Source organism: Rutilus rutilus, assembly GCF_951802725.1.
Source record: "Rutilus rutilus genome assembly, chromosome: 15".
Classification (NCBI taxonomy): Eukaryota; Metazoa; Chordata; class Actinopteri; order Cypriniformes; family Leuciscidae; genus Rutilus; species Rutilus rutilus.
Genome location: NC_140220.1, coordinates 1,599,620 through 1,617,969, shown reverse-complemented (window position 1 = coordinate 1,617,969; position 18,350 = coordinate 1,599,620). Strand labels below are relative to the sequence as shown.

The 18,350-nt window shown below is 40.2% G+C and overlaps 2 protein-coding genes across 4 annotated transcripts in view; one reads left to right on the top strand and one right to left on the bottom strand.

Annotated features, from left to right (window-relative positions):
- On the bottom strand, positions 1-1,659 carry arf6a (ADP-ribosylation factor 6a). The gene is made up of 2 exons (XM_084431736.1): positions 1,508-1,659; positions 1-1,398 (listed from the first exon to the last, which is right to left on the bottom strand). Exon 2 carries the CDS (start codon positions 1,062-1,064, stop codon positions 537-539), a length of 528 nt encoding a protein of 175 aa, XP_084287862.1. The 5' UTR covers positions 1,065-1,398; positions 1,508-1,659; the 3' UTR covers positions 1-536.
- A 3,965-nt stretch (positions 1,660-5,624) lies between these two features.
- prpf39 (PRP39 pre-mRNA processing factor 39 homolog (yeast)) overlaps positions 5,625-18,350 on the top strand; it is a 28,478-nt gene continuing 15,752 nt past the window's right edge. For 2 of the 3 annotated variants that reach the window (XM_084433183.1, XM_084433184.1), the window contains exons 1-8: positions 5,637-5,796; positions 6,759-7,291; positions 7,868-7,993; positions 8,687-8,805; positions 10,960-11,127; positions 12,932-13,094; positions 13,475-13,582; positions 18,122-18,286. In XM_084433183.1, coding sequence (XP_084289309.1) covers positions 5,784-5,796; positions 6,759-7,291; positions 7,868-7,993; positions 8,687-8,805; positions 10,960-11,127; positions 12,932-13,094; positions 13,475-13,582; positions 18,122-18,286 — 1,395 coding nt within the window. In that variant the 5' untranslated portion in view covers positions 5,637-5,783. Of the gene's footprint in view, positions 5,797-6,758; positions 7,292-7,867; positions 7,994-8,686; positions 8,806-10,959; positions 11,128-12,931; positions 13,095-13,474; positions 13,583-18,121; positions 18,287-18,350 lie in introns of all 3 variants that reach the window. The other variant, XM_084433182.1, reaches the window with a different exon arrangement.

Below are 18,350 nucleotides of genomic sequence, written 5' to 3'. Positions count from 1 at the left end.
TTCTGCTTGGTTTGGTGTTTATTTGAATGCTCTGCACTGCAGCTATTCTCCATACATTCGGTATATAAGTGATGATGGCACAGAGGTAAACAAACAAGCTGCCGTTTCAGGACTAGAACAACTGGATCTTCAGACAAAAAACAAACAAAACGAAAAACAAACCTTCCCACAGCTTCTGAATTAAGTAATACTTTACGGTAGCGCCGTGCAACGATTAATCGCGATTAATCGCATCCAAAATAAAGGTTTCTGCTCACATAATATATACGTTTAATTACATACATATATACACACTATATATATATATATATGTATAATGTAATATACACTACATACACACACATATTATGCAAACACAACATTTATTTCGGATGCGATTAATCGCGATTAATCGTTGCACGGCGCTACTTTACGAACATTCGAAACGTAACAGAAGGATTATACAGAGTGCTGAAAGAAAGCAAAGAACGGGCGTATGAAAAAGAAAAGAAAACTCAACGAGTTATTGGTTAATTGCTTCTAAGTTTTGACTCGCATTATGATTTATAGTTGGACGTGAGCCAGGTGAGCCCTTCGTAGAGTCCGTCGCCCGTCGAAGCGCAGGACGGCTGAACGTACCAGTTGCGATCCCTGATCCGGGTCAGACCGAGTTTCTCCTGGATCTCGTGCGGTTTCATGGCGTCGGGGAGATCTTGCTTGTTGGCGAATATCAGGATAATGGCGTCGCGCATTTCGCGGTCGTTGATGATGCGATGAAGCTCCTGTCGGGCCTCGTCGATCCGGTCCCGATCCGCACAGTCCACTACGAAGATCAGTCCTTGTGTGCCGGTGTAATAGTGTCGCCACAGGGGCCGGATCTTATCCTGGCCGCCAACATCCCACACGTTAAACTTCACGTTCTTATACGTCACGGTTTCCACGTTGAACCCGACGGTCGGGATGGTCGTGACCGACTGTCCCAGTTTGAGTTTGTAAAGAATCGTGGTTTTTCCTGCCGCATCGAGTCCAAGCATTAATATTCTCATCTCCTTGTTGCCAAAGATCTTGGAAAGCATCTTCCCCATTTTGTTGGCTGTGCATATATAGTATGTATGTTGCAAAAAGTGTGTTTTTTTGGTCCTGCAGCTTCACAAAAATACATATGACTCAACGCTTTTCCTTAAATTAAAAAAAAAAAAATTGGATCTAATACAGTTGGGAAATGTGAGTTTGCATTGACCGGACCTCAACAAGCATGAAGAAAACACAAAAATAGGCCTTTTCTTTCTGACTTCCTTCTTGTGTACCGACTGTCGGGTCGCCGCTCGCTCGCGCTCATTCCCTTCACACACACTTCAGATCATCAGTTCTGGTTCTGGTCCAAACAAACCCTCTCTTGCTCTTTCCCCTCCTCTGTCCCTGAAACACAAGAGAAAGCGGATGAGAAAAGGGAGGGGTGTCCAACACAACTAACTTTACTCTCGTACGTTAGTTTCCGTACGCGTGCTGAACGTGACCCCCGCTTCACCTCGTGTATCGCGCGGCCCGGCTCGGTTCTCTCCGGTCCTGGTTCTCTCAGTCCCGGTCGTGTTGCTTCTCCTCTCGGTATTACCGGAAAAGGTGCGGACCCGCTTCAGCCGCTACTTCCGCTTTCTCGCTCACGCTAGTGATGTGTCGTTCGCGAACGAGCCGGCTCCAAGAGCCGATTCTTTGTAACGAACGAGAAGAGCCGAATCTTTATTTGGGACGGGACTTTATTTGGATGGGCACACCATGCGGCCAATCACATGGGAGGACAGACTACGATCACACCATAGGGACACACGCTCCGAAGAGAGCGAGTGTAGTGGTGGGGGAGCCGGAATTAAATGCTAATGTTAAGACTATTGCCTTTATTTATTTGATTTGTTTGCTGTGGTTCTGTGTTCAATTAAAGTTGTATTAAAATGTTAAATAATAGTAACTGTGTATTTTTTTGCATAAAAAATAAGGCTTTTATGAAAACACTGAATAAAAAATTGCTTGCCAACACAAAAAACATTCACAATTGCTAAAGTGGACTAAAACAGAAAGCTCCGAGTGATACTAAATGAAGAGCCATTGAACTAAATGAAGAGCCGGCTCTTCTAAGGGAGCCGCGCCAAAAGAGCCGAATCTTTGAAAAGAGCCGGACTTCCCATCACTAGCTCACGCGCACTGCGCCATTTGGCGTTCGCTTCCTACTATGGCGCAGGCTCTGCTGATTAATATTCATGAGGCGTGTTTCGCCATTGGACGGATAGTAGCTGCGTCAGCATGTCGTAGTTAATATTCAACACAGACTGGCATTTGCCATTGAATTGATTGCACATTAAAATAAGCTTGTCTCCTTGGAAAGTTTCATTTATATATTTATAAAGCTAAGTTAATACCTATTAATTACTCATTTAGGTTTCTCTGTACAGATCTAAATATATTTTATAACGCATTACACATTATACCTGTGTTGGTGGTAGTTTTGATTAATCGCATCTAACATAAACGTTTGTGTTTATAATATATATTACATATACATATATTCATATACATTGTGTGTGTGTGTTTGTGTGCGTGCCCATATAGGCTATGTATGCATTGCATATGCATTATATGTGTGTGTGTGTGTGTGTGTGTGTGTGTGTGTAAATATATTTTGTTTTATTGGGCTCTTTATCTGCATTGGCCACTATGCAGCAAACAGCAACATCTCCACACATCAAAGAACTGCAACAGCTTTCCACGAGGAAATATTTATAATTCTTTTCGAACAATATGTCATGTATAAACAACATGGCAACGAAAATACATAATTACACTAGGACAGTAGGATCAGATGCAAAAGTGCATTACAGAAAACAAGAAAAGAAAAGAAAAGAAAAGGAAGGAAGGGGGGGGGGGTAGGGTTTACTTTTCAAGTCATATTCCTCTATTATAGCAAAAAGTTTTTTTGCATTTTTACTTTTCATCATTTTAAGGGCATTTGTATAAGAAAAAAAACCTCATTGTGAAATACACAGAACGTTTCACTTTCAGAAATGTAGATTTGTGTAGGCCTATATAAAATTTAACTAGAATAAGGATGTTATTAACCACAAAATCATCTTTGTTGTTTTCTATAACAAGTCCATAAATAATGTCTTTGTGAGAGAAGACTTCGAGATGAGGAACCTTTGGGTAAAGAAGCCAGTCATGAATATCAAGCCATAAAGCCTCTACACACATACAATGACAAAATAAATGATCAGTTTCAATATTATCGCAAAAAACACAATTACTAGTTTCAAATCCAAATCTTCGTTGTACAAATTCACTGGATGGATGGGTGGGTGGATTAGGAAATAGAACTGAATTAAACATGTGTGTGTGTGTGTGTGTGTGTGTGTGTGTGTGTGTATATATATATATATGACAAAACAAAAACAAATAGTTTGATGAAAAGTCAGACGAGAAAAAGTAACGCAAAAGAAATGTAGCCTATGTAATTTCCATTAAAAGTAACTAAGTAACGCAATATTGTAATAAATTACTTTTAAAAGTAACTTTCCCCAACACTGCAGATGTGTAAAACATGTCTTGTTATTCTGAAAAAAGTTATATGTCGAACTTAACCTTTCAAGATAAAAGAATATCTTGGGGCCGGTTGCATAAACCACTAAGACTAGTCTTACAAGTTAGACAACAATCTGTTTTTCTATAAGACTGTTCATAAAAACTTGGCTTAATTTGATATTGAAAAGACTGAACTCCCTTTGAATAACTGCTAGACGTCTTACCAGATCTTAATGGCTATGTTTATGCAACTGGCCCTGAAAATATGTCTTTATTCTGCTTAACACAAAATAATATATTTATGTGTGTGTGTGTGTGTGTGTGTGTGTGTGTGTGTGTGTGTGTTGGGAACCAGACAGTTGACTTCCATATTATTTTTCCATAGTATGGTTTGATTACCAACATTCTTTAAAATATTTTTTAAATATCTTTATATATAAAGAAACTCATACGTTTGGAACAACTTGAGGGTGACTAAGTGATAACCTAATTTTCTTTTTTGGGTGAACTGTCCCTTTAATTATTAATCCAGCAACGGTCGCACGCATGATCTCATTCATATTCAAAAGATGAACGTGAGCCTTCGCTATAGTAGGATTCATAAGCGCGAGATGAATGAAATGGACGACATTGAGACTCGGAAGAATATAATTGTGTTGGTTTTTTAAAGGCAACTCTTTCTAAAATACCCGTTCAGATATGCATTGCAATTAAACATTTTTAATATTCGACCTCATAAACCGGAGAGTTTTTGCATAACTGTCCTTCCAATCCCTCACTAGCGCCATTTTTGCGTTAAAAGGGCGGAGCTTATCGATTTCAAAAAATGCCTTGTACATCATCATAAATCACCATGCAAACCTTTTAAATACATGTTTATTTGCATTTTTCTCCCCGAAGAATGGGCTTTTACACGTGTAGCAAATACATTAACCAGCCTTTTAGCTGAATGGTTGATGTCTGTGTTATTTTCAAAGAATTTGCATGTCAAAAAGAACTTCCTTATTTATTCATCCTGAACTCAAGAGGCGATTTACATCCATGAACTGGAAAAACCCAACATATATTTCCGAATAGTTTGAAATGTTGACCATATGTAAAACCTAAGGTCTTGAAAATACACTGGTTATCAGTTATTCAATTCAACCAAAATAGGACTTATTGCTGTAACTAAGTAATAAAATAGTTTAATATCAGTTTCATAATAAGACCTTTCAATATACTAGCCTACTGTGTTTATACAATATATTTTGTTTCATAATTAAAGAAAGAAAATCTTGTGTTTTAGGTCATCTTAACAAAAAGGTAAAGCTTCTGTGCCAATAAAACACATAGACGGGATGCATGTTCTTATGCAATGAACTGATTTAACAAATTAGCCAGACAAGTGCAGAATGAAGTAAAAAAAAGGGTTTTGGCCATTTTTAGGGTCAGTTTCATTCAACGCAGGTTGATATTGTTTCACAAGGCCTATACATTTATACATTTACCGCAAATATAATTTTCATAGTGCTGTAACTACACTTTGATGTCAGGTGTTTCAAATAAACGTCAAATTTTGTCTAATCGTATGGATCTGCTTCTGTAAATCATCATTTTGAGTTGAATTCAGTTCAGTTCAGTTTATCTCTTAAGCTCACTTAATGACAGCAAGGCTAACCAATGTGCTGTACAATACAAAATAAAAGACCATAATATAACAGATAAAAGGAAACAGAGAAGAACAAAACAAGACATTGCAATGTATTAAAAGCCAACGAAAAGAGATGTGTTAAAGTGTGTACAGATAAAGTAGAATTTCTGGCTTAAAATTCATAATGACATAAAAAGTCATGATTTTTATCTTTGTATGTCATAACTATGACTCTTTATGTCACAATTTCGACAGTTTTGTTATAGTTATGACAAAAAAAGTCAAAATTATGATGTATCCATAATGACTTTTTATGTCATAATCAAGATTTAAGCGTTATTTATGTTTCATGTGGAGGAAATGGGCTTTCATATTTATCCCCCAAAAAAAAAAAAATATATTGGGCCGCGGCGCCTTTTATTTTGTGTTTTGAGGTTCGTACTTCGTACTTCGTAGCGCAGTGCGCATGCGCAAAGCATTCGTGTCCTTTCCTCGTCGCAGCTGGTGTTGAATGCGATAGAGCGCGGCCGTTCGACCACATGTTATCAGCCGCATAAAAACTTCGAAGAAGTTGTGCAAATATCTGCCGTTTTAACCCAGTTTCATGGAAGATTCTGGTAAGTATCCTCCTCTCCGTGTATTTCCCGCGATTCGCGCGCGGTCTTTTCTAGAACACTCTGAGGTAAATCAACGGCGTCGGGTCGTTAGCAGTTCAGCTAACGCGTGAAAAGAGCAGGCCGAAACCAGACCGATGCTATTGGAAACGTTTTCATAATTGTAGAACATATTTTCGTGGTTTGAAAACTGATTAGCCTTTTAAAACAAACCGAACGCGTTGTAAAGCCTGTTTTGATCAGTAGGCTAACTATTTTTTTTAGCAAACTAACTTCGACGAACCATCGTGTGTCGTTTGACCAGGAAACGCTACAAATACTTAATATAACCATTAATAAACTCTCAAGGTTTTGACGTTTTAATTTCCGTTCATGTTTTTTTGTGTGTGTGTGTTTGTTTGTTTTTTTATAGTGAATATTCCAAACCATCTTGAGTTGATTTGATGTAACGTTAAACTTGCGGTTTGCACAGAGTTTGTAGATTCATTCATATCAATCAAGCCTGCGTATAAATAGCCTGAAACCTCAAAGCTTTAAAATATGTGCAAATTGGGCGTTATCTTGTGCTAATAAGGCATATTGCATTACAACTGACATATTTTGCCAGCAAAAGTATTATGAGATGATTGTTGTCTTCAGAAAAATGAAAATTATCCCATACTTTACTCTGATTATAGTTTATAAAGCTATAAATATGGATATTTTTCTTACTCAAACGCATGGCTTCGCTTCAGAAGGCCTTTATTAACCGTGTGGATTACTTTTATGATGGATGGATGCACTTTTTTGGGCTTCAAAATCTAAGGCATCATTATAAAGCTTGGAAGAGCCAGGATATTTTTTAATATAACAGAAATAAATATGGATATTGTTTTCTTACAAAAACGCATGGCTTCATTGACAATGATCATGTTTGGGGGTCAAAAACCTGCTTTACGTAACGGTTTCCCATCGGTTTGTTTCAGCTGAGCCCATGACCGGGATGTTGGACACGAACGCCCCTGATAACGGGGACTCGTCTGCGATGGAGGGCTCAGAACCGACCGCACCCGACTGGACCACGGCACCGGCTCCCCCTCTCCCAGAACCAGAAACCCACGAGTCCGCCGTGGAACAGTTACAGCTGTTCTCGCTGGAGCATCTGAAATCCGCAGCGGAAAACATTGACCCGAAGACCAGTCCTTCAGAACCCGTCCTGGAAAACTCAAACCCGGTCGACGGGCAGCCGACGGAATCAAACGGAGACTTCGTGGACCAATCGGTGGAGCCGGATCCGGTGAAACAGACGGGAGACTCCGAGAGCCCTTCCAATATGGAGCTGGAAGACGCTCCCAAAGAAGAAGAACCAGCAGAACCAGGAGCCGAACCAGCAGCAGAACCAACCGAACCACAAGAGCCTGAGTTTCCCACAGAATACGAGCGTCTTTCGAAGGTGGTGGAAGATAACCCGGAAGACTTTAACGGATGGGTCTACCTTCTGCAGTACGTCGAGCAAGAGGTAAATCACTGAGGATTTTCATCTTCAAAACACTAATTAAGATATTTCTGATAAAAGTCCCTTCATTGAAAGTTTATTCACTACAATATATCGCAATACAAAAGAGATCGTGCATCAAGTACAGCTGAGCTTCTGTTTACCATGTTTAAGTGCTTTATGTATGTTCGCTGATCAATGTTTATATGCGAGTAAAAGCCTTGATTAAATCGGATCATGTTCGATCGATATATGTTCATTTATAATGTTATCGTTATCGGCCCAATAAGAAAATCTGGCCGATATGTTAAAGCCGATAAATAATGTATTTCCTTCAGATGCGACTGTTCAACATGATGGTTTTGAATTGCTTGAAATATGATTGAAATCACTTTGAAAAAGGAAAATAGTCTGATTAATAACGTCTGTCATATCAGCTTCATAAAATGAATATGAGAACATTATGATTGTGTGTTTGGGATGTGGCTTTTAATGGAGAGACTTTTGTTTTTGTAATCAGGCTCTCAAAAATGATATCGGTGAACTAACCCTTTAATACTAAAGCATCACAAGCATTCATCAGCATGTCTTTTGTTTCAGAACCACCTGGTGGCTTCAAGGAAGGCATTCGATGCGTTTTTCCTGCACTATCCGTACTGTTATGGGTACTGGAAGAAATATGCTGATATTGAGAGGAAACATGGTTACATCCAGATGGCTGATGAGGTGAGTCTGATCAAGCTGCAAAACTCATGAAAAATATTTTGTTGTCATAGTCACAAAAAATAGGTTTAGTTTTCTGACACATTTAAGTGTTTTTCCTTGAAGAAAATTCTTCATGCTTTAAAATATCTTGAATGTAACTCGACACCCTTGCCTCATTTAGTATGCACGTTTGTATGAATATGCAAATTCACCCCGCCTCCACTCACTCACTCAGAGATCCACTGGTTGACGATCACACGTTGATCTGATTGGTTACAAGGTAGTTTGTGACGTCAGAAACACCAGCGATTTCAAAGCGTGTTTTTGAGACTGTCTTTGGTTCACTGCAGTTTTAAGGAGGAAATACTCAGCAATGGTGTCGACTTATGAACTTACACATGCTTTGTCATAAAGCATATTAAAAAGAGACATATAAACAACATTAAAAGCTGTATTTTCACCACAGGGAGACTTAGATACAATTTATTTCTTACCCATGACTATATACTATAGCATACCTCAACGGTTAAGTATCAGTGCAAAATGTGAGATATTATAAACATCATCAGCGTGATTGTTTGTAAAAGCTGCTCTGAAACAAGGTGTGTTGTGAAAACGCTATATAAATGTAACATGAATTGATTTTGGCATGAAATCACGTTTTTATGAGATTCACACTTAGAATTAGAAATGAACCGATTTGAATGTTTGCAGGTGTACCGGCGAGGTCTTCAGGCCATCCCGCTCAGCGTGGACCTGTGGCTTCATTACATCACGTTCCTGCGAGAGAACCAGGACACCAGCGACGGGGAGGCGGAGAACCGCATCAGAGCGTAAGTGCACTAACCGGAAGAACATCAGGAGTTTCATAGACAAGTTTAACTTGTTGTGTGTTATTCACGAGCTCTTAAATTAGACATGTTTTCAAATGTTTGCTTTGTTCCGCAACAGGACTTAATGTGTTACAATGTTGCATTTTCTTCTTGGTTCACAAGTCACATGCGAGTAGTGCTGGAACGCATCACAAAATTCACGGTTCAGATCATTTACGGTTTTTGAGCCACGGATTGGATCATTTTTCGGATCAGCAAAGAAAAAAAAAGATGTTGTTTTTATTTTTTATATATATATATATATATATATTTATTACTTAAAGCTCACTTGAAGGTCTTCGATACCACATCAAAAACTACTAGCCTAACTGATAAAAGCAGAGATAAATACTAAATAATAGTTTAACAGTAGTATTCAGGTACAGAAATTGCTTGACCATTGTATTCATGCTTACAGAAAAGCATGACCATTGGACAGTGAAATGCTCATTGGGTCAGACAAAAACAGCTGGAGAAGAAAAGACACGTTAACTGCAAAAGAACTAATGGCGCTTTTCCATTACCAGTACCAGCTCGCCTCGACTCGCTTTTCGCTCCGGTTTCCATTGCAGATAGTACCTCCTCAATAGTACCTGGTCGTCATAGCGACGCCGCAGGAAACTGCCGTGACTTAATCTTCTACGCGAGACCTTTATTTTACTGTCTATGCGTGAGACACACCCGCGCTACCCACACACACAGGACAATGGAGGAAATCGAGTGTATGCTGTTTTTGTTTTTGCTGTTTTTTATTCAGGATACTCCGTCTGGCGCGTGCAATGATGACGCAGTGAATAGTGACGATTCTCTCTGACCAATCAGCAGTCTGCCGTGTTTTCACGTCACATTTTAGTATCGCCTCAGCTCGCTCAGAACCTCGCCGGAGGTGGTACGGAAAAAAGTACCTGGAAGCAGGTACAGGTACAACTTTTACACAGTGGAAAACCAAACAAAGCCGAGGCGAGCTGGTACTGTGTAGTGGAAAAGCGGCCATAAGTGTGAACCCATCAGGACCCCTTTAGTCTCCAGCGCCACTATTTTCCAGAACTGGAACTACCTGGAGTCTCCAGAAGTGCAGGATATCAGGATCTCAGAGACTCAGGTTAGGGAAAGAGTCCCCCCCACTTAATCAGAATCACAAGCTGAAGTGTAGTGAAATACATGAAGACTGTATTTTTATAGGCTTTATAGACGGGCAGATTGAGAGTGACTCTTGAAGGACCAGCACCAGATCCTCTTGTGCCACTGTTTGAAGAATTCATCTTCCAGAATCTGGCAGTAAGTTTAGTTTTTAGCCCATAACGGATGTCAGGGAAGGGAGAACGCAGAAAATTGAACCCGATCCGTTTTTTATTTTTATTTTTTATGGCGGATGAAAGTCTCGGAGGCAGTGTGTGAACGTGAGTGACACGACGTGAGGTTGTATTTATTTTTTTAACGTACGAGAATTTCGGACTCGGTGTGCAAGGACCTTTACTCCGAAGGTTATTATAGGGCTCATATAATGCCATTTTTGTACAAGCTAATATGATTCTTTAGGGTCTAAATGAAAAGTTTGTAATATACTTTAAAAATTCTCATTAGTATTGTAAGAAAACACTCATTTTACCTGGTCAAGAACAGCTGTTTTCAGCATGCCGTTAAAGTGCATGTGTCTTTAAATGATAATGAGCTTTGCTCACCCCGCCCCTCTGTTCTGTGCGCACACCGTTTGTAATAATAACCATAACGCGTTGTTCATTATAAACATGGGATTATGAATTATATTGAGAACGTCGTGCATAGAAAACATGCCGTAATGTACCCTGAGTGTAAACAGCCGCGGGCGGGTCTGTTGAAACGCTGCTGTCAATCAACAATCGTGGGAGGGGCGTCCGACCGTGTGACGTCACAAGATCGAACGGCTTGATTTGAGATGGGGGGAAAACATATAAGATGATTTAAAAAAAACACTGGATGGATTTTTATCATTATATGATGGTTGTGTACAGGCACTGCCAACACACACTTCAGTACAACCAACTTGTAAAAGTGCATATACCATTATATGACCCCTTTAAATAAAAAAACCAGATGCAGATGCCATTGTTCAGTGCTGTGCTTGTGTTCCTTCAGGTCCTATGAGCACGCGGTTCTGGCGTGTGGCACGGACTTCCGCTCGGACCGCCTGTGGGAGGCTTACATCGCCTGGGAGACGGAGCAGGACAAACTGGCTAACGTCACCGCCGTCTACGACCGGATCCTCTGCATCCCCACACAGCTGTACTCGCAGCACTTCCAGAAGTGAGCACCATACACTCGCATGCAACACTTCTGATGTAGTGCTCGACCCATATATATCGGCCTATAATTGGCATTTTTAAAATATTGGGCGATGTGTTGGAAGCGGGACTTTTATTTTGACGGCGCTCCGGACTCTTATTTTGACGGGCGGCGCTGAGAACGGCAGCGCCTGATCACACAGCGCTCACTCACATTCACCGTCTTCATTAGTTTACCATCTCTGTCAGTCATATCTAATACTTGGTTAGACAGAACTGGTAAACAAAGAAAGTAAATGGTATGCGAAAAAGTAAAGCGTTTGCTTTGGTTGCAGAAAAGGCAAACAATCAGGCTAAAATACTTTCTCATTTACCGTCAACATTCAGCAAATGCGCATCTAAATTTAATGATTTAATGAATATGACCATTTAATTTTGTGAGTGAGTGAGTGAGTGAGAGTGAGTGAGTACAGAAGATCAGCTTCAGGAGACGCGATCGAAAAACTTTAAATCCTTCATTTAAAATATGCTGTGCCATACCCAGGTGCCCACTGTGGCATATTCACATCGTTTTCACTGTGTGCTGTATATAATATTAGCATTACCGTGACTTCATTTGTTAAAATGATTACCAGTGAATGTACCAATTACTGAGTGCCGTCAGTGTTTACTGTTTATTCACATATTCATATATTTTTAAACAATTACTTTATTGTATACTGTAATAAGATTGCAGATTCAAGAAGTTGCCATCTAAAGTATAAGCATGTTTATTTTAAAGATTTCCCCAATTTATTAAATATTGATTAAAATAAATATAGTGTATGTGTGATATGATATCAGATCAGCATCGGCCATCAAAAAACCAATATCGGTCGACCACTATTCTGATGTCTGCGGCGTTAACCCATAATGCATTGCTTCTGAAGTTCATTTGTGACAAGGGCTGGGTATCGATTCAGATGTTTCAGTTCGCAAGCTCTCTATTTCATTTCGATTCTCGATTCGACTCGATGAATACAGATTTAAAACAAATCCTGTTGCCACAAATTTACCCGTGCGACTCGTGACTGGTTTTGTGATCCAGGGTCACATTTGTACACTAGCCGCGTTTCCATTACCCTTCAAATTGTGCAAATTGCGACTTGAAAATACGCCCAATGGAAACACGTCAATTTTGCAAAAACTCCCATATATCAGTTCTTACGCTCGCATGAGGTGTTTTCAGGCGAGGAATATTTACTTTTTGACATTTAAGTCCTTTAAAACCCATGAAAACGGCCATATTTATGAAAAGGTTCTTGAAAGCGCTTGAATTATTGGAAGACAATATATGTGAAATTAGTTTAATTTTATCGATAAAACAATCTTTTCATGCAAGATTAACGCTGCATATATATAGAGCCATTTCTCATGGCTATGAGCATAATATTCCTCATATTCCTCATATCCCAAGTATATGATACAGCTTTAATTCTTCAGGTCAATATATATTTATGGCGGGAAAAATCAGTTTGAGCAATCTGTAATGGAAACGCGAATGAGAAATTCCTGATGACATTAAAGGTGCAGTGTGTAATATTTAGGAGGATCTGTTGACAGAAATGCAATATCATATACATAACACTGTTTTCAGTGGTGTATAAAGACCTTACTTAATGAACCGTTATGTGTTTATTAGCTTGGAATGAGGCATTTTAACATGACATTTAGAAAATATCGCGAAAGTTTTGCGCAAATCTGTAATGAAAACGCGGCTAATGAGAAATTCCTGATGTCATACGGTATTTTTTTTTTGCAAGTTGTAAATTTGACTCTTTGTTCAGGTTCAAAGAACACGTGCAGAGCAACAACCCCAAGCACTTCCTGTCGGAGGAGGAGTTCGTGGCGCTGCGAGTGGAACTAGCTAATGCTAACAAGCCTAGCGGAGACGACGCCCCTGGCGAAGAGCTTCCGCCGGGAACGGAGGATCTGCCAGATCCCGCAAAGGTAAGAGAGCCAACCTGCCATCTATGGGGTTATCAAACATGGCACAGGTAGGCAGGGGCGTCTAGCTGATCCTGGAGACAAGCAAAACGTGTGCAGGTTTGAAGAGGTGTCTTTCCGTTAGCAGCCAATGAAAACCTGAGGGTCCAGGTTGGCATCCAATCAGGGACTTGGGCTTAAAGTGGGACGGGCTCGTGACGAAATGACACCGTCCCTTCCCAGCACCGGGGCTTGGGCCACAGCTGATTCACTGGGTGTGCAAACCGTACTGTTTCTGTCAAACTCATGGTGACGTAGACCTTTTGCGTAGCTGGACATCAGACGAGATAAAATGTTTGCGCTTTCACGACGCGACGCTCAGGACGCTGTGTTTTGCCCTTCAGAGAGTGACGGAGATCGAGAACATGAGGCACAAGGTGATCGAGACTCGGCAGGAGGTGTTCAACCACAACGAGCATGAAGTCAGCAAGCGATGGGCCTTCGAGGAGGGGGTGAGTGTGTTTATGCTAGATGTGTTTAAGATGTGTTTTTTTTTCACGGGAATGGTATGAAACTTGGTAAAGGTTTTGGCACTTGCTTTGTGAACACAAAAAATCATGGACATGATTCGAACAGGTTTAATGGTCCTGTAAAGAATAGTCACTTGTGCTCCTCGCTGTCTAAAGTGACGCATTGGAAATGAATGGAGACGAGTTTCCTCTAGTGGAAGCGTTTGGTACTGCAGCCGAACACACTCTCACTGAAAGATCATTTATTGAGATATCATCCTCAAATTTGGAACACAACTTTAGATATATGGCTTTGATTATTTAGCAGTTTTAGAGTAAAACGTGATTTTGAAAATATAGATTTCATATTAAATTTGAAAATAGTATTTTTGTGGATTTTTCATAATGCACGTAAAATTCTGTTTCTTTTAAGTACCCTTTTTCACTTCAGCAATAATCTGCCAAGTGTCGTCTTTGAAAAGAGATCAAACTTCAGTCTGTCAATTTAAAGCATTCAAGATTTATGACATTTTGAGTTGGAAATTTAATTTTCAGGTCTATGCTCAAAAAGTGAATAAGTGGATTATAAATACAGCGTAAATATAATTGACTATAAAAAAATCCCCTAAAAATACAAAATATTAAATAAAAAAAAAAACATTATCAAACTAAAATATAGTACATTAATTTCATTGACAAAAAAAGAAGTTGGTCATAGAGGGTCACATGCACTGATCGAAATAAATCCAATCCGATTTCATAATCTGAAAATTCTTTATGAACCCCAAAAATGTTGCTGATTCACACATTCGTTTGCATGTGGATTACATGACCAGCTTTTTTTTTAATCAAATACTTGTTAAATATTCAGTTGCAACCAATGACCAAATACGTTATACATGACGCGTTAATGTACGCACGTTTGTAAGACTAAATCTGTTATGTGCATCACAGCACTACACACGTGCACAACACACATGATCACAGCACTACACACGTGCACAACACACATGATCACAGCACTACACACGTGCACAACACACAACAGCACTACACACGTGCACAACACACATGATCACAGCACTACACACGCGCACAACACACATGATCACAGCACTACACACGTGCACAACACACATGATCACAGCACTACACACGCGCACAACACACATGATCACAGCACTACACACGTGCACAACACACATGATCACAGCACTACACACGCGCACAACACACATGATCACAGCACTACACACGTGCACAACACACATGATCACAGCACTACACACGCGCACAACACACATGATCACAGCACTACACACGTGCACAACACACATGATCACAGCACTACACACGTGCACAACACACATGATCACAGCACTACACACGTGCACAACACACATGATCACAGCACTACACACGTGCACAACACACAACAGCACTACACACGTGCACAACACACATGATCACAGCACTACACACGCGCACAACACACATGATCACAGCACTACACACGTGCACAACACACATGATCACAGCACTACACACGTGCACAACACACATGATCACAGCACTACACACGTGCACAACACACATGATCACATGAAGGTATTTCTTAAATCCCATTGAGACAATGGTAGGGATGTCCCGATACCGATACTGGCATTGGGGATCGGGCCGATACTGTCCTCATATACTCGTACTCATAAAAATTCGCCGATACCACACACATTTTGCAGAACGAAACTGTCCGCCGCGAGTGCTTTGTGGAGATGAACTGAGGCATAGAAAAGTATAATGTCGGCGGTTTGGGCTCATTTCACAGGGTTCGTACAAGGTGCGTGTGTATAGTAACATAGCTGTGGTGCGCGAGCTGATAAGAGGAAAACGCGCAGTGGATTAAGTGCGCAACGGCACAGACGCGCGAGCCGGTCGAGCACATCCCTTTAAACAGACGTCAGTGGAAAGTTTGTTCAGTCGGATGTAGGGTTGTGCCGATGGACGATATCATCATTTGTAGCCTTTCTTTGTTCTATTGTATTTATTTGTCCTATTTGTAATTCGATTGTTGGTTCTTATATTGTCACTGACTGCTTACTTGTTTTAAATTCACATTAATTAGGCTTGTAGTTTTTGTTGTAATATCAAAATTGGGTTAAATAATTGATATTTCACTGGTTTTGACAAACATTTGAACATTTGAATTTGATGAACAAATTAAGCCAACTAATATGATGTATATTCTTTTGGTTTATCTACTAATACATTTAAAAATGACAAATGCAGTGAAAATTCAGGTATCGGTATCGGCGAGTACCAACAAGCAAAGTATCGGTATCGGACTCGTTCTGCAGAAAGTGTTATCGGGACATCCCTAGACAATGGTTGGATTCAAGCATTTATTTGCTTAATTTATTTCCAGTTGATGGCATTATTTCAAGGCTGCACGATTCCTTTCAGGCCATCCTTAAAAATATTCTTGTTTGCCGTAACCCGACCGACCCTGTCAATTTAGTACCGACCCAATTATTTATTTTTTTTCCCTTTCAGTCCGACCGACTTGCCGGTTGTAAACTTGCATTAAGACCGACCGATTTTTTTTTAACTCTTCAAACAACTAATACAAATGCAATAAAATAATATTAGTTATTAAGTATTGTGAATATAAATTGCCTAGACCTACATACAAACATAAGCTACGTTCTTTCTTTTAAATAAAAACCCGTGGCGCCTCATCTATGATTATGTTTACACCATTGGTTAACCGTTAACGCATGTCACACTACGGCCTGTAGGCTAAGTTTGCTTCGTTTCATTCACTGTCAATGGTTCGCGCTTGGTAATGATGGCTGCGGCTTTACTCTAAAGATTATTTCATTTTTATATGTTGTTGAATATGGTTTATTAAAAAATAAACATGCGAGAGCGTGTTATAGGCTATATGTCATGTTTTAGTCAGATATGACGACGCTACTGCAACACGCATTGCCGCAGATGAGAAGCTGAGCATCAACGTGCAAACTATCGCAAATCAAAGTGAAAGTAAGTCGCTGATGCTTAACACACAATCATCATCATTAAATGTAAAGAAACGAAATGATCTTACCAGGGCTGTTTCCGCTTTCTCTTATTGCGGGCTTTGATTCAGAAATTTTAGCTGATGATCAATAAAATAATGTAACGTTAGTCATAACTGTTGCTTTCGGTGACGTGCACTCCATTAAATCTACATATAGCGGTAATTGAAGATCGGATTTATATCCGCAAAAAAACAACACACATTTAGCCTATGTAACCAGGTGTAAATGGAATCGTTTTGATAAATCAGATTGCAATCCGATCTGAGAAAACGCATGAAGTGGCCTGGTGTAAACAGCCCTTAGACATAGGTGAAAAATGTCATCCCCCCCACCGACCCTGATTTTTTTTTTTTTTAATGAAAAAATATATACTTTTTTATATTATTTTTTTTATATATAAAAAAATATAGACCGACCTACCGACCCTTTTTTTCTTTTTTTTTGCTGTTACTGCAAACCAAAATATTTTTAAGGATGGCCTCAGTTCGGTTGAACCGTCAATCTGATGATAAACTGATTAATTGGGTGCATGTTTTTATTTTTATTTTTTTGTGATCGAGTATTCCACCGCTTATTCCACCGATTAAAAATCTAGTTTTAATGAAAGTTTGTATGTAAACCGTCTCGTCCCTCTTAAACTCTCACATCTGACGAACGCTGGTTTCGCCCGCTGATCAAGCGTCTGTACCTCTCTTATGTTTCTGAGGGATCATGTGACACTGAAGACTGAACTAATGATGCTGAAAATTCAAGGAATAAATTAGTTTTTTTATTTTTATTGTCATATTTAACAGAATACTTTTTTTTTTTATCAAATAAATGCAGCCTTGATGAGCAGAAGAGACTTCTTTTAAAAAGCATTGAAAATCTTAGCGATCACAGCAGTGAATGTGAATATATTTAGTTTTCAGTTTAACTTTTTAGTTAGAAAAATCTAGTTTGAATGAACGATTGTACACACACACACACACACACAGACACACTACACTCACATACTCGCTCTCACACACTCTCACTCACGCTCGCTCTCACACACTCACACTCACTCATGCTCGCTCGCTCTCTCACACACTCGCTCGCTCTCACACACTCGCTCACACTCACTCACTCATGCTCGCTCGCTCACACTCACGCTCGCTCACTCACACTCACTCTCGCTCGCTCTCACACACTCGCTCACTCTCACTCATTCACTCACTCACTCTCACGCACTTACTCACACTCGCTCGCTCTCACACTCGCTCACTCACACTCGCTCATTCACTCACTCACTCACTCTCACACACTTACTCACACTCGCTCGCTCACACTCGCTCACTCACACTCACTCATTCACTCACTCACTCTCACACACTTACACTCGCTCGCTCTCACACTTACTCACACTCACTCACTCTCACACACTCACTCTCACACACACACACCTGATTACATCTGACGAGCGCTGTGTTCCCCCCCGCAGATCAAGCGCCCGTACTTCCACGTGAAGGCGCTGGAGAAGACCCAGCTGCACAACTGGAGGGAGTACCTGGACTTCGAGCTGGAGAACGGGACGCCGGAGCGCGTGGTGGTTCTGTTCGAGCGCTGCCTGATCGCCTGCGCGCTGTACGAGGAGTTCTGGATCAAGGTTAGCTACACGCGCTCGCGTCCCCCGCCTCCATTCCCTCAGTCCAACCCTCTGCTTCCCCATC

Excerpts from the sequence above, each read along its gene's own strand:
- arf6a (XM_084431736.1), bottom strand. The coding sequence starts at position 1,064 with ATGGGGAAGATGCTTTCCAAGATCTTTGGCAACAAGGAGATGAGAATA.